The 24,228-nt window shown below is 36.3% G+C and overlaps 1 protein-coding gene across 3 annotated transcripts in view; it reads right to left on the bottom strand.

Annotated features, from left to right (window-relative positions):
- Nucleotides 1-24,228, bottom strand: part of Wwc2 (WW and C2 domain containing 2) — a 229,320-nt gene that overhangs the window by 74,023 nt on the left and 131,069 nt on the right. For all 3 annotated transcript variants that reach the window (XM_021264966.2, XM_021264967.2, XM_004852978.4), the window contains exon 5: nt 533-612. In XM_021264966.2, coding sequence (XP_021120625.1) covers nt 533-612 — 80 coding nt within the window. The remainder of the gene's footprint in view (nt 1-532; nt 613-24,228) is intronic.

The following is a 24,228-nucleotide window of genomic DNA, read 5'->3' as shown; positions in this document are numbered from 1 at the left end:
CATCTACATTTTCTTTGAATCTGGCCTAGCCTAAAACTATTTCAATGGTCTATCAGATTTGACAACTGAAATGGAAAGAATAGAAGGAAAACAGGAAAGAGGATCAAGCTCCTTTGTGGAAACCTAAAACTTTCTCTTGCTCTTTTGAGATCAGTCACAGGAGACTCAATAGAGTATCCTCAGTCCAGTTTCCAGTGCAGAACATGAAGAGGTCTTCCTGTGCCTATCTCCTTAGTTCTCTACTACCTTTTTAGAAGAGGCTGGCAGGGGTCCAGGAGAAAAAGTTGTTTTTCACTTTGGTTTCTTCAGGTCTCCAATGATTAAGAAAAACTTGAGAGATTTCAAAGTATATAGATTTTTCTCAAGTTTTTTTGTTGTTAGTTGATTGCTTTTTTGTGTTTTTGGTACAAAGCTTTGAGCTTTTTGCTTTATGTTTGAGAAATCTCTTATGTAATCTGTACTTCTATTTTCCTTGTATTAGTTAGGGAGCTTTGAATTATTGTAAAGTCAATTTCAATATTTTTATACTTACTGTTGCAATGTTTCAAAGCCTTGTTCTTTATAGAGCAGTTCTTGCTTCATCTGTGAGAGTTCTCTCTTTAGCTTTTTAACCTTTATGAGAAATCAACATAAATATTATTTGTAAACAATTAGCAACACAGTGTATTATTTTAAAGGCACAAACAATTAGCAACATAGTATATTACTTTAAAGGATAATATAAATTATTAAACACATAAATCCATTATTTTAAATACTTTTCACCTCATCAGTTTCTTTACATAAATTCTATAGAAGGCCTATTCACTGTTTAAATTATCAGTGATGTATACATAATTACCATTATTTACTGTTATGATCATAACAGCAACATTCTCTCGAGGGAGACATAACCATGGTCTTGGTTTGCGGTCAAAAGCCAACCAGGGGCAGTCAGAACATCAAGCCTGTGTTCTCTCGCTCTAAAAGCCTGTACTCTTCCCCTTACTCGCTGTGCTCTGAACCACTGCCCCCCCCCCCCAAACACCCTGGCTGATATCTGCCTCAGTGTTCCTGCTCATGCTGGTGCCCCTGCCTGGAGGCTCTGTCCCAGGCCTTCAGTGGTTGGCTCCTTCCGAGTCACTTTAGTCAACCCAAACATTACCTTTTCATTAGGATTTCTCTAACCATCCTACCCATGCCATGGCTTTGTTTAATTTACTCCGAATATTTTTCAATAACAGAAAATGTGTACCTTTGTATTGCCTGTCCCCTTAATACAGAGGTCAGCTGCATCACACTAGCCGTATCCCAAGTGTTTAGAATAGTACCAGGCAAACAGTTGGTGATCAATAAATATGTGTTGTCAAACTGGCAAAAATATTTTTTCAATCCGACGCTCTCCCCAGCCGCGACCAGCCTGGTGAGACAAGCAGCTTGAAGCTCCGCGGCCATCCTGGGCCCCGCCCAAGCCAGGGTGAGGTCCGCTTAGCAGCACGGGCTCCTCCAATGCCCAGTCCGTCCCCGTGCCCCACCCCCAACCCCCGGATGCCTCTGGCCTTCTGGCTTTTCTGCTACCTGGTCCCACACTACAGAGGCACAAGGGATTATAAAGACCCTTGTCCTGAGCGCCACAAGATAGAGCAGAAGTTAGTAACAGAAAGAGGGCTTCTCAGGCTCCTCGATGAAAACTGAAGCCCAGCGGAAAAGTAAAGAGAATCTCTACAATAAAGGCACATCAGACCACTGTACTTGGTCTGCTGCTGGCTTGCTGAGACTCATTGACTCGTACATGCACACGGATTCCTACGTTGCCTACTGTGACAGCAGAGACATACCCAGAAGGAGGCCCATAATTTTTATTTTTTGCTATTTGCAAAAAAGAAAAAAATTTTTTTCTCTTATTTTTAATTCTTAATTTTTACTTTTTTCTACTCATCAAATTTTTACTTTTCTTTCTTTTCTTTATCTTTTCTTTTTCTCTCTCTCTCACTCTTTCTTCTTGCTGTCCCACATTGCTCCTCATCTCCCCATTTGTTCCTTTCTGCACTGAATTTGGATTTCTCCTTTATTGTTCTTTTCTTCTCTTTTTCCTTCTCTTGATTATCATTAGGTTTAAAGGAAAATAAATTCAGTATCTAGCCTCCCTGTTGCTGTTAGGTGATTCTATTCACACCTTTGTTCTTTCATTCTGCCTTCTTCTCTTGCCTTTAACAACTTCTTAGAGTTTGTGTGATCTTTCTGTGTCTTCTGGCCTCGCCGCTAATCTTACCTGTTCTTTCTCTACCTGTCCCTCCCTCCCCAACTCCTTTTAACTCCCCACCCCAAAGGGAAAGATGCTATATTGAAGAGTTTATTCATTATAAACTTATGTTGGGTTGTTCCTCGGTTTTAATTTAACTCACATAGTTAAATGTGATAGATTAATAACTACCACAAATTGTCATTTTCTAAGCTGTGCTTGATGCTATGATATTGCTGACTATGTCATTTGGGCCAACATGCTGTGATTGATCTAATTAGTTTTCCTTCCTGGTATAAGGAAAATAAAATAGCCTCAGGGTCATTAGAGTCTCAAACCCAAAAACAAGCTATATCTGGAAGACATCTCTGAAAAGTAATCATTCCACAAGGGTTTTAAACACAAGCAACAAAGATACCTATATTTAGCAATTTTGAAATATCAACCCACGAATTAAACCATGGACAGTACCAAAAACAAAAATGAGAAGACACTTAAGCAAGGCACAAACACAGGCTTCCACACCACAAAAAGGAAATTCTAGGGGAAATGAGGTGGAAAAGTCTGACAAGCAACCACTTGGACACCCTGAACTGATAGCACAGGAAGTAACAAAGCAGACCGCATGAGGCTCAAGAAAAATTCAAAACAGAAATAATCTCCCAGATAACTACAGAGATGGTGATCAGAGTGAAAGACATGATTAGAGGCTCTAGAGTTGAAACAGATAAGAAAATAGATGAGATCAGAAATATGCTGGAAGCCATGAATGCCCACCATAAGAAAGAAATGGAAACCATGATCGCCCAACATAAGAAATAAATGGAATCCATGAAACAGATTCAAACATTCAGGAGATTAAAAACTCCACTGAAAGCATGCAGAGCAGACAAAGAGAATCTGAAGACAGAATATCAGATATAGAAGATAGGATCGCAGTTAAGGACCATGAAAACAGAGATTTCTTAAAGACAGTAAGGAACCATGAGAAATCAATCCAACAGCTGTTAGATGATGCAAAGAAGAACAACATAAGACTGATAGGAGTCCACAAAAAAACAGGAGAAAGTACAATTGACACAAAAAACTGTTCACAGAAGTAACAGTAGAAAACTTCCCAGACAGAGGTAGAGAAATGGACATACAGATAAGTGAGGCATATAGAACTCCAACTAGCCATGACCAAAAAAAATCTACACCTAGACATATAATAGTCAAGATCCCAGAAACCCAACAGAAAAACAAAATTCTACAGGCAGTTAGAGAAAAGAAACAAATCACCTACAAAGGAAAGCCCATCAGAATCACGGCAGATTTCTCAACACAAACCCTCAAATCAAGGAGAGCCTGGAGTAAAGTATTTCAAGCCCTAAAAGAAAATAACTTCCAACCTAGACTGTTGTATCCTGCAAAATTATCTTTCAAAATCGATGGGGAAATTAGATACTTTCACAACAAAGAACACCTGAGAAATTTCGTGAACACCAAACCAGCACTCCAAAAAATTTTAAGCAATATCCTAGAAAAAGACAATGAAGGTCACAACTCCATGAGGCCCAACAGAGAGAAGGCACCACACAAGGTAAGACACTAAAGTGAAAGGGGGGAAAATAAGAAAAGAGCCAACAACAGTAAAACATCATGACAAGGATGAATCACTATCTCTCAATTATAACTATCAACATTAATGGCCTCAATTCACCAATCAAAAGAAACAGACTGACAAAATGGATTAAGAAGCAAAACCCAGGAATATGCTGTATAAAAGAAACACACCTAACTCAAAAGGAAATCCATAGATTGAAAGTAAAAGGATGGAAAACAGTTCTGCATGCCACAGGAACCCAGAAAAAAGCAGGCATAGCAATCTTATTTGCAGACAAAGTAGATTTCAAACCAAAACTAATTAAGAGAGACAAAGATGGTCACTACATCCTTGTGAAGGGAACAATCCAAGAGGAAGAGATGACAATCCTAAATATATATGCACCAAATATGAATGCCCCCAACTATACAAAAAATATTAATGGACATGAAAAACCAAATAAGCACTAATATAATTGTAGTGAGGGACCTCAACATTCACAAATAGACAGATCAACTAGAAAAAAAATTAACAATGAAATTCTAGAACTGAAACAAGCTACTGAACAAATGGACTTAATAGATGTTTACAGAGTGTTCCACCCAACAAAATCAGAATACACATTCTTTTCAGCTGCACATGGGTCATTCTCCAAAATAGATCACATGCTAGCTCATAGGACATATCTAAGTAAATTTAAAAGAATTGAAGTTATCCCCTGTATATTATCAGATCATAGTGCAATAAAATTGGAGATCAATAACATAAGAAACCGCAAACTCCCACAAACACATGGAAATTGAACAACACCCTCCTGAACAACCAATGGGTGACAGAGGAAATTAAAGGAGAAATTAGACCGTTTCTACAAGGAAATGATACTGCCAGTACAACATACAGGAATCTGTGGGACACAATGAAAGCAGTTCTACATGGGAAATTCATAGCAGTGAATGCCCACATTAGGACAACAGAGAGAACTCAGTTAAATAACCTAATGCAGAACATCAAGCTCCTAGAAAAAGAAGAGCATAACAAACTCAAAGCTCATACAAGAAAGGAAATTTTAAAGATCTGAGCAGAAATCAATGCAATGGAGACTAAGAGAATGATAGAAAAAAATCAATGAATCAAAGAGTTGGTTTGTTGAAAGAATAAATAAAATTGATAAACCTTTAGCCAACCTTATCAAAAAAAGGAAAGAAAAGGCTCAAATCCATGCAATTAAGGATGAAAAAGGTGAAGCCACAACAGATCCAGCAGAAATCCAGAGGATCATCAATACCTACTTTGAGAACCTGTACTCTAATAAAATGAAAAACACAGAAGAAATGGACACATTCCTAGATACATACGAATTGCCAAAATTAAATGAAGGTATAGAAATTCTAAACACCCCAATTACAATGAGTGAAATTGAAAATGTAATAAAAAACTTACCAACAAAGAAAAGCCCAGGTCCTGATGGCTTCACTGCTGAATTCAACAAGATATTTAAAGAACTATTGTCATTACTCTTTAAACTCATCAAGGAAATTGAAAGGGAAGCAAAGCTTCCAAATTCTTTCCTGGAAGCAAGTGTTACTTTGATCCCCAAACCAGGGAAAGACCCAACCCAAAAAGAGAACTACAGACCTATCTCCCTAACGAACATAGATGCAAAAATCCTCAACAAGATACTGGCAAACAGAATACAGAGTGTTATCAAGAAGATCATACACCCTGAACAAGTCGGATTTATCCCAGGGATGTAAGGATGGTTCAACATCTGTAAATCAATAAATGTAATACACTATATTAACAGAGTCAAGGACAAAAACCACATGATCATCTCAATAGATGCAGAAAAAGCATGTGACAAAATCCAACACCCATTCCTGATAAAAATGCTACAGAAAATTGGAATAGAAGGTCTTTATCTCAACCTGATTCTTTGAAAAACCAACAGCCAACATCATATTAAATGGTCAAAAACTGAAAACTTTCATGCTAAAATCAGGAACAAGACAAGGATGCCCACTATCACCACTCCTGTTCAATATTGTTCTGGAAACATTAGCCATAGCAATTAGAAAAGAGAAAGAAATAAAAGGAATAAAGATAGGAAAGGAAGAAGTGAAACTGTCATTACTTGCTGATGATATGATACTTTACACAGAAGATCCAAAAAACTAAGTCAAAAGCCTTCTAGACCTAATTGATAGATTCAGTAGAGTAGCTAGATACAAGGTCAACACTCAAAAAGCAATAGCCTTCTTATACGCAAATAGCAGACCCCTTGAGAGAGAAATTTGGGAAATAATTCCTTTTACAATAGCATCTAAAAAAATGAAATATCTAGGAATCAACCTAACAAAGGAAGCAAAAGACCTCTACACTGAAAACTACAGCATTCTGAAGAAGGAGAGTGAAGAGGATATAAGAAAATGGAAAGATATCCCTTGTTCCTGGGTAGGAAGAACCAATATAGTGAAAATGGCCATACTTCCAAATCTACTATATAGATTTAATGCAATTCCAATTGAGATCCCAGCAGCATACTTCATGGACCTTGAGAAAACAATCCAAAAATTCGTTTGGAACCAGAAGAGGCCTAGGATAGCAAAAGCAATTCTAGGCAACAGAGACATGGCAGGGGTTATCACAATCCCCAAGTTGAAACTATACTACAAAGCCACTGTGATAAAAACAGCATGGCACTGGCAAATAAACAGACCCAAGGGTCAGTGGAATAGATTAGAAGATGCAGAAACAATTCCAGACATATTCAGCTACTTCATCTTTGACAAAGGAGCCAACCATCCTCACTGGAGGAAAGATAGCCTATTTAATAAATAGTGTTGGAAAAACTGGATTTCAACCTGCCAAAGATTAAAACTAGACTCATACCTATCACTGTGCACTAAACTAAGATTGAAGTGGATTAAAGATCTAAATATTAAAACAGAAACACTAAACTTGCTGAAATATAAGTTAGGTAGAACTCTTGATGACATTGGCATAGGAAAAGACTTTATGAATAAATCTTCAGTAGCACAGGAGCTAGCACAAAGAATCAACAACTGGGATCTCAGTGTATTAAAAAGCTTCTGCACTGCAAGAGAAACTACCAACAGAGCTAAGAGACAACCTACAATGTGGGAAGAAATTTTTAGCAGCTGTACCTCAGACAAAGGTCTACTATAGAGAATATATAAAGAACTGAAAAAAGTCAGACCCACCAAATTCAAAGACCCAATTCAAAAATGGGCATCTGAAATGAACAGACATTTCTCAGACAAAGAAGTAAAAGCAGCAAATAAATATATGAAAAAATGTTCAACATAACTGGTCATTCGAGAGATGCAGATGAAAACAACACTGAGATTCCACCTCACCCCAGAAAGAATGGCTGCTATCAAGAAATCAACCAGTAACAAATGCTAGTGGGGGTGTGGGGAGAAAGGAACCCTTCTCCATTGCTGGTGGGAGTGTAGACTGGTGCAACCACTGTGGAAATCAGTATGGAAATACCTCAAAGAACTAGGACTGGAAGTCCCATTTGACCTAGCTATTCCCCTACTGGGAATCATCCCCAAAGAATTAAAAGAATCATACCACAGCGATATATGTGCACCTATGTTTATAGTGGCAGTTTGTAATAGCTAAAGCTTGGAAACAGCCCAAGCGCCCATCGACTGGAAACTGGATAGAGAAGATGTGTTTTTTTTATAAAATGGAGTACTACTCAGCCATAAAGAATGAGAAACTAGACACATTTATAGCTAAATGGATGCATATTGAGGCCATACTCTTAAGTGAAATAAACAGGACACACAGGTAAATACTGAATAGTTTCTCTAGTGTGAGAAACTGAAAGTGTAAATAAGGATGAAAATGATTAAAATGAATAATTGATAATTTGAAATAGGAAAAGGCCCAAGGGTTTGGGGGTGGCGGGAGGGGAAATGGAAGAAGGGAAAGGAAAAATTATGAGAAAGAAAAAAAAATGGAATCAAAGTCTGTGTAAATAGGCAAGTGTGGAGGGGATGAAGGGTGTACAGGTAATGGAAGAAAAAATAAGAACTAAGATGCATCATGTTCAGGTACAAACACCCAATGATAAATGTAAATGTATTTTATACCTAAAATGTACCAATAAATATATAAATTTAAAAAAAATAAAAAAATAAAAATAAAAAAACCTTCTGTTCATGGGCAAAAAAAAAAGTTTTTTCCTTGTCAAATATATTCTTTGGTAATAACAATACTAAATTTGACTGATTAAAAAAATGGCAAGTCTGGTTTGGTCATACACGGGTCAGAAACTTATTCCAGACATTAAAGTATAGTTTTAAGCTTAAAGCATTCAGCATTATGGTATTTTAGTATGCTTTTAAACATTTACATATATTTAAATCATTCCACAAATATTAATCTACTCTCCATTATGTGTCAGGTCCTGGCCTGAAGTATGAGAGAGCACTCAGTGCTTGAATATAAACTAGATACAAGGATGGAAGTCTGGCTGTGCCCTATGGAATGTCTGCCTATCTGCAATACTGATTTTCAGAGTGCATATACAGTGGTTCACAAACTTAATTCTTTCCATGATCCTCGTTGCAGAACGAACTGGACAAGAACTGAATCAAATTCAATGGTTAGGTTCAATGTTGATCTTATGAGGAAATTTGATTTGGTTCTCATTTAATTCGGTTTATGACCAGAATCGTGGAAAGAATTAAGTTCATGAACCGAGATACCACTGTACATCAGGCCTCTATAGATAACAGCAGTTTGGCCTAGAAAGTGCTACGCTGCTGTTGAAAAGCAGGAGGCAGCAGAGTTCCGAATGTCTCATGAGCATGAGCTCTAGGTTAGAAGTCTAAATGATGAGTCCCCAAATAGTGGAGTAGTGAGTGCTAGCAACTCAGCTTCTCCAGAACGAAGTGTTTACAGTCTGGAAAATAATAGCCTGGAGAGGAATCAAAGTGAGTGGAGGTTACCCAGGAACCATGAGAGCACTGACAGAGGAGAAGAAAATAGGATTAAGTAACACAAAAGAAACAGATAACACCACAAAGGAAAGGCCATGTACTGCTGCTAACAATAGCTGGCCAGCCTCCAGCTGGGACGCAAAGTGAAACTAACAACATTTGTTCATGGAGAAACAGAGAACTGCATCAGGCCCAAAAGAATCACTGGCAGTTGGAACCAGCAAGGAAAATGCAGGACACTGCTTCCAGAGCAGCCTTCCACAGTCAACAGTTAGTGAGTGACCTCAGGACAGCACCCGCAGCCACAATCATGGAGCAGGAGCTGGCAGGGACGCCATTGTATGAAAGGGTGAGTGTTAGAACCTGGGTCCCACAGCAGCCCCTTTCACACTGCCAAGTTCCCAGAGTGGATGAAGGAAAGACAGGGGAGACAGCTGGCAGTTGGAGAGTAGACTGGGGGTAGTGCCACTGAGGGGCAGGGCCCAGCTCCTGTGATCAGAGGCCAGGTTCAGCCTGAGTTACATAGGATTGCAAGCTCACATTGGTGCTGCATCCTCATTGTGAGCAGATCTCTATACCCAGCACGATTCTAGGGGCAGACTGCCACCTCAGACTTAACAGTGTGAACGGAGACACGCCCTAGCTTGAGCTGTGCTCTTTAAACCTAGCCTAAAGAAAAGAGCCATGCGTCAAAAACAACAGAAAACTTTCCTTTATTATTCTTTATCTTATTGTTTAATTTTTATTGTATTTTAAATATTTTTTACTTTTTATTTTTTAATTCTTTGCTGTTTTCCTTCTTCTGTACATTTCCCCCCACACTTCTCTTCCATTATTTTACTTTTTTTCTGTTATGTGTTTGCGTGTGTGTGCTTCTGTTCTCTTGGCTTTTTTCTCCCAATGTAGTTTATAGAGGGTAAGGGAATTCTCCCTTTTCCTCTTATACCCCTCATAGATTTAGCCACACCTCTTTGCCTGACTTCTTTCTCTTATGTCTATTAATTCTAAATTTTTCTTTCCTCTCCCGCTTTTCATTTGTATCTCTTTAATTTCTTCTCTAATATTTATATCAGACATTCTTTTCCCATCCCCCTTTCTCACTACCAATTTTGTCTGCAGTTTTCCCTGTTATCCCCATCTAGATATGTAACATACCCTTAGCATCATTAGGATCTTTGACGTCCACCTATTTTTTTTTTTTTTTTTGGTACCAGGGATCGAACTCCAGGCCTTGCATTTGTGAGGCAGACAGCAGCACCAGCACCACTGAGCTAAATCTCCGGCTCTAGCCCCCCTCCTATTTCCTCCTTCCCATAGCAAATAGCAGAAGACTTAAATTTTTTTCTTTTTTCTCTTCTCTTCTATTTGGAATTACCCACTACCCAACCCCCTGGGCTTTAGATAACTGATTCTATAAAACTATTTATTGTTGAATGCTGTTTTTCACCATTAGAGGAGACATAGCCATCATATTTAGTGCACTTTATTCGTGGGTTAACACGTGCACTGTTATGATGCTTACACTGTGGACAATTTTATGCTAATCTGTCTGTCGAATCCACTGTCACACCCAAGGAGAGGGACAGGAAGAGTACCTAACCCAAGAACTTGGACTGGACCAGATTGCAAGAATGTCTGCAATCCGGTAGAAAGAAGTCCTGAGTCTGAGCTAGCTTCAGTATTACATTAGAAGGATAAGAGGAGTTACTGGGTGTGAGCACTTAAACTTTCTGGCAAAGAAGCTATTTGGGATTCACATAGGCAGTGTCTCATTAGAATATTTAATCTGTATTCCCATTGGACATCACATAGGTTTAACTTTTTCTATGTTTCTTGATTTCTTTAGTAATGCAGGGTTATGTTATGTTCTTTTATGGATTCCTGTGTTTATTAAGTTGTCACATTTTTGTATTTGTTCTTTCATTGGCTCTTATTTAATAGGTGTCCAAGTTCTCTCCCTCATTTCATCTCCCTTTCTAGTTTCTGCACCTCAAACTCCCAAACAATATGATTAACATATTTCTTTATTCTTTTTCCAAACAAGTAAATTCCTCCTCCCAAGTTTTTAAATTCCCCACCCTTGTCTCCCCAACAGTCACTCCTATCTCCTCTAGTATTAATCCTTGATCACTCCCATCCTAAACTTCAGCTCTTTCATATCTTACCCAGCTAATCATCTTCCCTATCAGCAAATTCTGACCACCACATAGCTTTCCTATATCACAAAGTAAACCTCCCTCTTCCCATATCTTGCCCTTGCCCACATAAAATATTCTCTGAAAACTCTCAATACTAACCCTTCAACTCAACTAAAAATACCCCAATAACATCAGACCCCACAGCCTTTCCTTCTCATCTGCCACCATTCTCCCCTTTAAGCTTCCCACTTAGTGGCTAACACTTCTCATCCAACCACCTCTCATTCTCCCCATCCCATCTCACCTAGCTCATTGCAGAACAACCACAAATAAACTGTCATAGTGTGCACAGAGAATAGACAAAGGGGACAAGTGCAACTGCAAGGACTATCAAATAAAAGTGTTGTAAGATTGAATCCATGGATGCTGTTATAAGCAGAACTAATTCTGTCAGCAAAACATAGGGACAGCATCTAACTCACTTAAAGTAAACAATGGAAAGAGTAATGCAAAGCTGAAAATTATTCACAGGGAAGCAACATCCTATTAAAAATCTCCACATAAGCCACAAACTCTAGTCCTCAGCCTGCAGTAACTCCCAAAAAAGGAAGGAAAAGAGGGGGGCGCACATATGTAAAAACATATATATATATATATGCACAAATACACATAGGAGACTGGGGAAGCAAGGAAATAGAAAGTCTCCAAACTGACTCCCAACTCTCACAAGGCAGAGTAAGAGGTCACAAAAGGAGAAGAAAATAACTTCCAGGTAGCAGAAATCTATGAAAAGTTCATAGCAGGGATGAAGAAAATAGATGACTTCAAAGAGGAAACAAACCAAAGTTCATAGCAATTTCACTCAATATGCCCATGGTAAATTTCAGGGAAATAGGTAAAACTGGATGAGCTAACCAAAACAGTTCAAAATCTGAATGAGAGATTCAACAGGGATAAAGAATCCTTGAAAAGATGTCAGACAGAAACACCTGAAGTAAAAAAACTGTATAGAATTCATATACTGAAGAAATGATCAATGTGAAGACAGTGTCTGATGCTGAGGACAAAATAGTGAATTATGATAAAGAGCTCAAAGAAGCTAAAAAGAAAATATGAGAAGACTATCTAGCAGCTATTAGATGACAACAAGAAGGCCAATCTAAGGCTAATCAGAGTTAGAGGAAAACTAGAAAACAGCACAGACAGATTCACTAACATCCCTACAGAAATCATAGAAGAAAATTTCCCAACTATAAGAAAAATATTTAAAATACAAGTAAGTGATGCTTTTAGAACACCAAACAAAATATGATGAAAAAGGAAGCTCACAAGCCATATCCTTATTAAATTACCAGATATCTAGCAAAAAACCCCACAGAATTTTAAAAGCAGCCAGAGAAAAACAAAAACAAAAAAAATAGCATACAAAGGTAAACCAATTAGCAGCAGACCTCTCAACACAAAACCTAAAGGTCAGAAGAGCTTGAAGTATTTCAACCCCTATGAGCAAATAACTTCCAACCGAGATTAACGAATCCACCAAAGCTATCCTTCAAAATAGATGGAGAAATAAGGTATTTCTATGAAAAAGACCAGCCCTGGAGATTTCAGAGAATGCAAAGGATCCTGGAAAATTAAAAATATGTTCCCAAACAACCAATGGGTCACAGAAGAAATCCAAAAATTTCTAGAAATTAATGAAAATGACAGTACAACCTGCCAAAACCTCTGGGACAGTATGAAAACAATTTTAAGAGGAAAATTCATTAAAATCAATGCCCATATTAGGAAAGCAGAACAAGTTCAAATACACAACCTTATTAGAAATCTTAAAATACTCGAGAAACAACAACAAACCGGCTGAAATTAAGGAAGGATATTATAAAAATGAGAGTGGAAATCAATGAAATTGAAACTATAAAAAAAGTAAAAACAATCAATGAATCGAAGAACTGGTTCTTTGAAAGAATAAATTAAATAGATAAGCCCCTAGCCAGACTTACCAAGAGAAAGACAGAAAAGATTCACATCAATGCAATTGAAATGAAAAAGGTGAAATCACAACAGACACTGTTGAAATCCAGAAGATAGCAACTACTTCAAAAAATTACATTCCAACAAATTAGCAAATTTTGAAGAAATGGACAGATTTCTAGACACATACAAGCTAATAACACTAACCCAAGAAGACATAAATATCCTTAACAAATCAATAACAAGCAATGAAATTGAGACAATAATAAAGAAGCTACCAACTAAAAAAAGTCCAGGACCTGATGGATTCACTGCTGAATTCTACAAAACCTTTCAGGATGTTATATCACCAATAGTCTTCAAGCTATTCAAAGAAATTGAAAGGGACGGAGTGCTCCCAAACTTATTTATAAAAGCCAGTATCCCCGAGTTTGATTCCCGGTACCAAAAAAAAAAAAGCCAGTATCACCCTGATCCCCAAATCAGATAAAGACCCAACTAAAAAAGAAAACTATAGACCAATCTCCTTAATGAACTTAGATGTAAAAATCCTCAACATGATATCAGCAAATAGAATGCAGTACATTACCAAAAAGATCATACATCATAATCAAGTAGGTTTCATCCCAGAGATATGTTCAACATATGTAAATCAATAAATGTAACAGAAGCAAGGTTAAAAACCATATGATCATATCAATACATGCAGAAAAGGCTTTTGACAAAATCCAATACCCTTTCATAATAAAAACCCTGAAGAAAACAGGTATAGAAGGGCCATACCTGAATATGATAAAAGCTATATAAGAAAAACCAATAGCCAGCATCATAGTAAATGGGGAAAAACTAAAAGTATTCTCCCTAAAATCAGGAACAAGACAAGAATATCCACTATCACCTCTTCTATTCAACAGAGTACTTAAAACATTAGCCAGGGCAATTAGGCAAGAGAAAGAAATAAAAGGGATACATATAGAAAAGTAAGAACCCAAATTATTATTATTTACATATGACATGACACTGTACATAGAAGACCCAACAAACTACCAAAAAACTCTTAGAATTAATAATGAACTGTAGCAATGTAGCAGGCTACAAGATCAACACACAAAAATCATAAACAGTTGTGTACATAATCAATGAACAGGATGAGAAGGAAATTATGAAAACAATATCATTCACGGTAGCTTCAAGAAAAATGAAATACCTAGGAATTAACCTAGCCAAGGAAGTTAAAGATCTCTACAAAGAATAACTACTCTGAAAAAGGAGATTGAAGAGGGCATCAGAAAATGGAAAGATGTCTCCTGTTCTTGGATAAGCAGAATCAATGTTGTCAAAATGGCCATATTCCTAAAAGTGCTACACAGATTCGATGCAGACCCAAACAAAACAGCAACAGCATAATTTAGAGATCTAGAAAAACCAATCCTAAAATTCATCTGGAACCAGAAGAGACCCAGAATAACAAGAGCAATATTGAGCAACAATAACAAAGCAGGAGGCATAGCAATACCTGACTTCAAGCTATACAAAAAACAGTGAAAAAAATGGCATGGTCTTAGAAAAAAAAAAGACACACAGATTAATGGAATAGAATTGAGGATACACAATCTTCCCCAGACATATTCAGTTATTTGATCTTGGACAAGGGGGCCAAAAGCATATGTTGAAGGAAAGACAGCCTATTCAACAAGTGGTGCTGGGAAAACTGGCTATCTGTGTGCAGAAGATTGAAACTGGACCCTTATCTCTCGCCATGTATAAAATTAAAATCAAAATGGATCAATGATCTAAACATTAAAACAGAAACAATAAATCTACTGGAAGACAAAATAGGTAAAACACTTGAAGACATAGGTATAGGAAAGGATTCTCTAAGCAGAACCTCAATTGTGTAAGAAATAACAGCAATAATCAAATGGGATTATAACATACTAAAAGGCTTCTATATAGCAAAAGAATCAATGAATAGAGTGAAGAGACAACCTACAGAATGGGAAAAAAATTTTCTAGCTACTCCTCAAACACAGGATTAATATTTAGAACACACAAAGAACTCAAAAACAAAATTAAACCACCTAAAATTAAAGATCCAGTCAAGAGTCAACGAGTGGGCAAGAGAAATGAAGAGACACTTCAGAGAGGAAGAAATAAAAATAGTCAGTAAATATATGAAAAAATACTCAGCAACTCTGGCCACTGGAGAAATGCAAAATAAAACAATACTAAGATTTCATCTTACTCCAGAAAGAGTGGCAATCATTAAAAAGTCAAATAATAAAGGCTGGCAAGGCTGTAGTGAACAAAGGAACGCCCCTTCATTGTTGGTGGAAATGTAAACTAGTACAACCACTATGGAAATCATATGACCCAGTGATCCCCCTGATAGGTATCTTCCCCAAAGAGCTTAAGATATCATACTACAGCAATATATGCATACCAATATTTATAGCAGCACAATTCATAATAGCTAAATCTTGGAAACAGCCTATATACCCATCAACAGATGATTAGATAAAGAAAATGTGGTATCTCTACATAATGGAATATTACTCTGCTATAAAAGAATGATAGATTTGAGACATTTGTAGGAAAATAGATGCACCTGGAAAATACACTGTTGAGTGAAATAAACCAGACACACAAGCTTAAACATCATATGCTATCTCTCATTTGAGTGAGGCAAAGTACAAAGAGAATAATAAAGGATGGATAGAAGGGGGCAAAGAGATGGATCTCTTGCAACAGAGAAGTGGTCCAAGGGAAAAAGCGCAAGGGGTGAGGTGGGAGGGTTAGTGGAACAAAGATATGCCACGTACAGGAGCCTAATAACTTCAATTAATATAAACATTATATGCCACAACATGAACTAAGATTAATAATAACAACAAGAATGAAAAATGAGATGGGGAATTGGAGATGGAGGGAGGCAAGGGGAGGGAAGGGGAAGGGGATTGAAAAAACAAGCTGTGCTATGTACATGTAACCATTCCCCAAGATGATTGTAAACTGCATGAACTACAAACATGTACTAATAAAATCAGAAATTAAAAGTTTAACAAAACCAGACATGATACCCCTGCCTTTGTGGATCTTACAGAACCATAAAAGAGCCAGATAATGAGCAAATAACCAACAAAATAAATCTTACCAATTACCACAGGTAATATGAAGGAGAGTTCATGATATGGTAAGATAGATGGGGGTGAGGGTAAAGGACACATACCCTACTTTAGTCTGACAGATTGGATAGAGCTTGCCTGTGGAATGACGGTTAAGTTGAGGTATGGTGGGGGGTTTTGGTAGAAAAGTGGTTCTCAATGGGAAAAGCTTGTGCAAAAATCCTAAAAGTGTGTGTTTGAGGGTGGGGAGGAAAATCTCTGGAAATTAAAGAATGTTACTGTTTCTAGATTAAAGAGGGGAGGGGTGGCACATGGACTGCATTAGGAAGTCCTGAAGCCCTGTTGATGATTCCTAAGTCTTATCCTAAAAACAGTGAAAGTCAAGGTGGGATGCTGAAGCATGACCTGCTTTAAGTGATCACTGTGAGGACTCTGCAGTGACTTGCCTTGTGGGGTGTCAAAGTGGCTGGGATACCTTCACTGTGGGTTGGTCTTTGAGCAAGTGCTACAGAGAGTAAGAACCAAAGAAGGAAGACATCAACAGAAGTCAGTAGTGGACTCTGTGGTAGATGAAGGGAAAAAAGTTGTCAAACATCACTTTCAAGCTTTTTACTTGGCAGTTGGGTGGATTAACACATTCCTGCTGGCTTGAACCACCAGTAGTATACGCCTGTCTGTCCCATTGGGCTGCTTGTATCACTGGTGATACAAATGGATCTATTTTTATTGGTCTTTTACTAATAAAATTAATATAAAGCTCCCCAAGGGACAGTCATGAATGTACCACCAGTGGTTCAAACCACCTGGCAGCTAGAGATACGAATTAATGCCCTGTCGTGAACATGTTAAAGTGTTTTAATGCAGTGTGGGGCCAAATTTGGGAAGATTTCAAAGGAAGTAGCATATGTTCAGATGAAGTATCTGGACTAAACGTAACAAAACTAAGACTCACTAACATTGAAATATTTTAGAAGCAAGCAAATAAATGTGGTCCTCTAAGACAGTGTGCTTTTAAAAAGAAGAGTTCAAAATAGCCTTGAACACCTTAATTATTCAGAAGTTTATCAGAAAAAGAGACAAACTGTGAAGTATTGGCAGAAAAAGTAGAAGGATAAAAGAGAGTATCATAGAATATAAGAGAAAAAAGTGAAGATGGTGACCAGGCACCATGAAGGACAAAATGACAAAGACAAGAGCCATATAATACTCATATTTGTATACCTTAAGGGACAATACTTTGGATAAAGTAGATATGCAATAATTTATCCATTGGGTTTATCTGAATGTTTAACAGTTTCTGCCTGGAGGTACTTACATGTTTTTAGAGAAAAAAATACAAATAATTTTACTTCAAGGCTCAATTTATAACAAAGAGAAACAAACAATGCTATTAGAATCCAAAGAAGGAAAGGATTGCCATGGCTTGGTATGAGGGCTGATCTCTGAGAAGATGTCTGAACTGGATTCTGAAGATGCTCTAATACCCACTGAAGAGCAATGAGCTTATTCACATTGTATCATAAAGATATTTCAGTTTTAACACCATACTATCACCAAGCCAAAAGAGCCATCAGTAATCAATACCTCATTCCACATGTACTTTCTATTTCTGACAACATACTTCTGAGAGTATTCTCAAGTGCTTTTTGTTAAAAAAGACAAAAACACTTTTATCTTAAAAAAAAAAAAGAAGTTAATCCAAAAATCAATAGCAACCCATAGCTGGGCTGAAATCTGCCTTTACTTTTGAAAACAATTGATGAGAACGATCATGATATTGAAACCAATTAGGACAATGAAAAAAAAATTAGTACATCTCACTTATATAAGGTAGCATTCTACTTAAAATCATTTGGATTGTCATGATAGACTGACTTAAATTTTTTAATTATTAAAAATACTCTATCTCAAAGAGATATTAGCAGTCCTATGTTCACTGCGCACAATCACTGCAGCTACGATGTGAAAATAATCTAAATGTCTATCTGCAGAGGAATAAAGAAAATCTGATATATACTCACAATGAAATATTATTCAGTCTTAAAAAAAAAAAGAAGTCCTGTAATCTGTGACGATGTGGATGGGCCTTGGTGACTTTACGTCAAGTGAAAAAACCCCATCACAGAAGAACAAATGCTTCATGATTCCATTTACATGAAGAAAACAATCACTCACAGAAAGAGAAAGTAGAATGGTGATTTCCATGGACATGGGGGTGGGGAAATGGGAGTTGCTGTTCAGTGGGTAATGTAATTTGACTTTTGCAAGAGGAATAAGTTGGAGAGATCTGCCATGCAACAATATGCCTCTAGTTAATACTGTATTGTACATTTAAAATCTGATAAGGTAGATTTCATGTTAAGTGTTTTTTACCACAGTGATGTAAAAAGTGAAATTTTTAAAAAATCTAAAATTAACCTTTTTTCTTTTTCAGTACCAAGGATTGAACCTAGGGCCTTCACACTGAGCTACATTCCCAGCCCCCCACCCCCACCCCTTTGAGATAGGGTGTTGCTAAGTTGCACAGGCCAGGCTTGAACTTGGGATACTCTCAGCTCAGCCTCCCAGACAGCTGGGATCACAGGCATGCACCATCATGCCTGGCACAAAATTAACTCTGACAAACTTATTATATGTTTGGTAACACTGATATATAAAGCTAACCTATCCTTTATTTTCTTTCACAGTATTTTGTCTATATAAAGTTGATTGCAAGATGCCATTTTTATCTTGGGGGGGGGTCTTCTTAGTGGATTACCTAACTGATTCTTAGCTCACAAGTATTGATTTTGCATTTTATTTTTGTTAAATATGAAAAATTCACTCTAAATATACTGACAAATAAAAACATATTATTTCAAACTAGACATTATATCTAACTGTTTTTGGTTTTGAGAGTATGGTCGTTAAGTAGTGGTTTAACAATCTTTTTTCTCTGGAACCACGTGACTATTGAAGGAACACTGTTTCCATTCTTTCAACTTCCAACCCACTCTCAAATGTAGTACACAGAATGTAAAAGCAAACATCCTTAGATCACAGCTACAAGATTTGGCTAATGCTGACTTGCATACTTAGCAATAATGAGAAAAAAAATTCATAAACAGTATTTTTAAAATTCTAGGCATTGTGCTAAGTATCTATTTTCAAGAATCCACTTAACAACTAATCCACTAGCTAGACACAGTTTTAATTCATATTTTAAAGATGAGGAATCTAAAACCTAAAAGATAAAAAAGTGGGCAGCCTGCTGAAGATTATACTTTTCATAAGCAGCAGACATCAGTCTAGAACCCAGATGATTTTTTTTCGGTACTAAGATTTGAACTCAGGCCCTTCATACTGAGCTACTTCCCCAACACCTAATCCTCTCCCCACATATTTTTAAATAGCTAGGCTTTCATTAAGGCACAGAATCACCCAGGCTGGTCTCAAACTCATGATCCTCCTGCTTCAGCCTCCCGAGTACAGGGATTACAGCTCTGTACCACCAGACCCAGCAGGAGAATTTTTTTAAACTACCATTATAAATGTTTTACTTATGGCAATAATACATGTAATATGAAAGACAAACTAGAATGGTAGTAAAATGGCCTAAGTAAAATCTATGACCCTTCATTCTACTTCAGAAGCTTTGTTATTCTTATACCCCAGTAGAAGTGAAGATGTGAGCAGCCCCACATGGCCTACAGCCTGTGCTTTCTCTTATGTTCTGAGCTTTCTGCAGCTGTAGCCAAAGATCTAATTTCATAGATATTTTTCTATAGAATCAAGACTCACAACCTAGAGAACTAAACTGCAGGCAAGTGACCCACGACTTTTGTACATTTCCTGCCTTCTATACTGATTATGCTAAAGCAGTTGACATTTTAAATTGATTTCAAAGTTATTTCTGAAAGGTAGAAAGAAGCTGTGATTAAATTTGATAAGTATGACTGAAAATCATAGAGCTTCTTACCACCTCATATAATCCTGGTGCAATAACTTCTATTTCAAAAGGAGAAAGCAGATGACAATGAAGAAAAGTAAATTCAGAAACCTGTAGACTTTAGAAGGATCACAAGAAAGCCAAGTTTCACAAGTTTGGCCTTAAAGTGAACCTGGCAACATTAAAGCTATAATGAGCAAAATGGCATTTTACTAATGACTACCTTCCCTTTTCACCACTTACTCCATTGTCTTGCAGGGAGTTCCTTAACACAAGCCGATAAAGGGCAACTGTCAACCTGCTCCTTTTGGAAATCTTTCTCTTGACTAGCACTTCCACCTTACTAAAAATCCTCACCATTGTGCCTCATCTCTAAAGTCACCTTTAAAGAAAATGAGAAATCACCTCTAGATAGTCAAAGGATTAAAAATAAAATAACTTACCTAAGGAATAGAGAAAAATGGAATCTCAGATGCTGCTAGAATCATTTGTGGTGATTAATAATTAGATACTGTCACAAGAAACAAGATGGTTGAATAGAATATTTAAAAATTTTTAACAATAAAGATAAAAGCCAGCAAAAATTACATGAACTATACTATCCCAAGAAACAATACATAAAAATATGGAAGGTCAATACCAGAAATCCACAAGTAAAAAAATAAATCAGCAATTTACCATAAGACCTAGCAATTATGCTCCGAGGCAAATATCTAGAGAAATGAAAATGGATCTCCAAAAATATGTGTGCATGTATGTGAAAAGGCCTCATATATGATAGGACAATTTAAGGATCGAGAAGAATTACAAAACTAAAACCTATCTGTATTAGTCACTTTCCTGTTGCTGGTATATAATACTCAACACTTACAATGTAAAAGAGGAGAGGTTTAACGTGGCTCATAGTTTCAGAGGATTCAGTCCATGATCAAACGGCTCCAAGGCAGGAACATCATGGTGAAGGTATGATGAGGCAAAGCTGCTCACCTCATTCCAGTCAGGAAGGAGAGCACAAGGGAAAGGTGTCTGAAGAGATATATGCTTCAGAGGCATGCCCCTAGTAACCCATCTCCAGCTGGGAGCCACCTCCTAGGAGCACACTGAACTATGAATATCAGGGGCTTGATCCATTAGCAAGTATAGTGCCCCCATGATCTAATCACCTCTCCAGGGGCCTTTTAATCTAGTCAGGTTGACAATTAACTGGCACAACATCAATTATGTTTAAGTCTGTGAGCGCATATTTTACTGAATCTTATAATCACAAATTACTACTACTGTAATAAAAAAGAAAAAACAAGCCATTACGTGACTCCTGATGGAGATATGTATCACTCCCATAGGAGATGTGGAGATAAGAGGAGAGGAGCTTGATTTTATAATCCCCACTTATATCAAATTAGCAATTTAAAGAAAATAAAGGGGCTGAAGAGATACATTCATGTACACCATGAGAATATAAGAGACAAAAATTAGAAAGTGAGGACTTTTATAAAGGACCTTCTTATTTTGAATAGCTACAAAGAAAAGATGTTAACTATAATAAACATGAAAAATATATTTATCAATTGCAATGTACAGATCATATTTGGGCCCTGCTTCAAATAAACCAATAATGACAACCAAAACAATAACAAAAATAAATTACAACACAAATGGGAAACATAAAAATTGACAAAGTATTTGGGTAGTAGCAAAGAATTCTACTTACCATTTCAAAAAGTTATAATGGTATAGTGGTTGTGTTTCTTAAAGAGTTCCCAGCTTACATAAATAAATACATGCTATAATACTCATAGATTAAATTATATTTTACCTCAAAATATTATCAAAATTATTCAGTGGGGTGGACAATAAATAAAAACACAAAAATTTTGAGGGATATAATGGAAATATGAAATACAATTATACTATTCTCTCTACTCATATATAAGGTTTCATAGTTACCATAATAAAATATTTTAAAGATAATTCTTCCTTGTTTACTCTTATTTTTCAGCTTTTCCTATTCCTGCTTGAACTCATTTGTTCAAGCTTTATAAAATCATTTAAAATTGATCACTTATGAAAAGATTGATACAATGGCTTATACAAGTGAGGAGAAACTGAATATCTTTTCAGTAACAGTGAAAATGAAGGATTTCTTTTAAAGTCTATATTATTTAGTTTGTAGTACAGTATTCTTCAAAGTTAGAAAAGGCAGCCAAAATCATTAGATAGAAGAAGCAAAATACTATGAAATCCATAAATGTGCCCAACTATGCTTTTGAAGGAAAAAAACACATTACCATGCTATAAAATTTAATTATTTGAAGTTATTAGCATACTATAATAGTTAATATCAGTACTTATATTAAATAGTATATACCTCTCATTTTCTTTCAATTTTTCACATTTTTAGTTAATGTGAATCATCATTTTTAATTTCACTCTAAATTCACTAAGATTGTTGTACTATTTTTAACCAACACCATCTACAATACAAATTCATTTCCAAATATCATAAGAGAAGAATAAACCACTAATACTGCAAACTTTGGTGTTTCCAATTAGTGCTGCTTTCTCCTTCACCACTCTGAAATAAAGTCACAGCTGAAAGAACTCATAATGTAACTGTAAAGATAGCATTCATATGTAGTCAAGAGACAATCCTTATTTGTAGTAGTAATATGCTGTATATTCCCAGGAAGAATATTTCTTTTCACTTGAAGCACATTGATATGGCTTTTGCTACATTAACTATATCATTGGTTAAATGTAACACTTTGACATGCACATGATTAACTACTTTAACTCTATTCACAGTTATAAACCAAATCTTAAGTTCAACTACTATTCTTTTAAATCTATACCTAAGATAACAGATGAGACTGACTTTTCTAAGTTTATCACTTCTATGAAAAATAATTCTAAATAATACTAAATATACTAAATAATACCAAATAATACTAAAAATAATTCAAAATGATACCATTTATGTATATCTAAAATGTACCAATAAAATTAATCTAAAAAATAAAATACAAACATATGCTATCTTCATATACTAATCCCTCCAAACAAATGATGCATTAGACTAATAAAAAATAAAATATAAAAGCAAAAAAATAACTAAAAAATTATGAATATCTTAATAAAAACATTAATTTATTTATTTCACCATTTCAACACATAGAAATAAGATATCAGGAAATAATGTCATCTCATTTGACTGAGGAGGACACTACCTATACCACAATATAAAATAATATGAAAAATGTTTTAGACAGATGTTCCTAAATACTCAGTTCCCAAAGACTTGACTTTGGGAAAAGTCAGTGCTTTGCCTTTGGGAAAAGTCAGTGCTTTACATCAAAATAATAAAGTATGAAACTAGTGTTTGACTTTCCTGGAAAAAAAAATTGTTACTGTGACCAAAAATTCAGGCAAGTACACAGAGTCACCAAAGCAAGGAAGAGTTAATTCATTCAGGAATTACTGTGAAATTGATGACATTAATCCGTGAAAGGAATTTTCATACAAAGGAATTGTAACTGGGTAAGCCAGACAAAAAGGTTATCAAAATCCAAGATTTTCTACCATGCTACCCATCCACTTCTGAAAGTGCTACCTGGCCAAAATGTGTACAGACAGCAGAGGCAACCCTTAGCTTTTAGAGTGTGAACCAGCTGGAAACATCACACAGCAATATAAGCTACAAGGCCAGATTGCTACAAGAGCAGTTCTACCAGGCATTTTCACTTCCCCAAAGTTTTAAACAAGCACTTCTGACCTTTTACTATAGTTACATATGAATGTCTGACATCCTATTGAGAGAAGCTCTTTCATGAGAAAGGTAGAGCACTCTGACTCATCTTTTGGTCACAGAGTAATGAATTACATATGTGATTTGATAAAATATAGACTTTTAGTATTAAGAGCAAATTAAGCCTCATATAGAATAAGCTTTGTCTCAGACTCTGCTATGTGAGAAGAGTTATGGGGAATGTGACCACTTGGGTTCTCCTGTGATTTCCCTGATTGACACGAGGCTCTCTTTCCTTCTACACAGTTATTTGTCGAAGACATCTTAATATGTTTTTGTTTTAAAATCTCTTCCTCAGTTTGCATATTTTCTACAAGGAATTTAAATGGATAGACTACAATAGGCTACTATGGTTATGCCATTCACAATGTGCTTTCCAAAGATAAGAACTATGAAAAATGGTTAACATTTCAAAGGGCAGAAATAATAAGTAATAACTTCCTGAGAAGTGTAAAGCTCAAGTGAGTATTGGTGTT

This window comes from Heterocephalus glaber, unplaced genomic scaffold (assembly GCF_053883595.1).
Source record: "Heterocephalus glaber isolate CG9 unplaced genomic scaffold, H.glaber_assembly_v1.0 deba00001461, whole genome shotgun sequence".
NCBI classification, from domain to species: Eukaryota; Metazoa; Chordata; class Mammalia; order Rodentia; family Bathyergidae; genus Heterocephalus; species Heterocephalus glaber.
The sequence above is the reverse complement of the archived record's forward strand: the minus strand, read 5'-3'. Positions and strand labels throughout refer to the sequence as shown.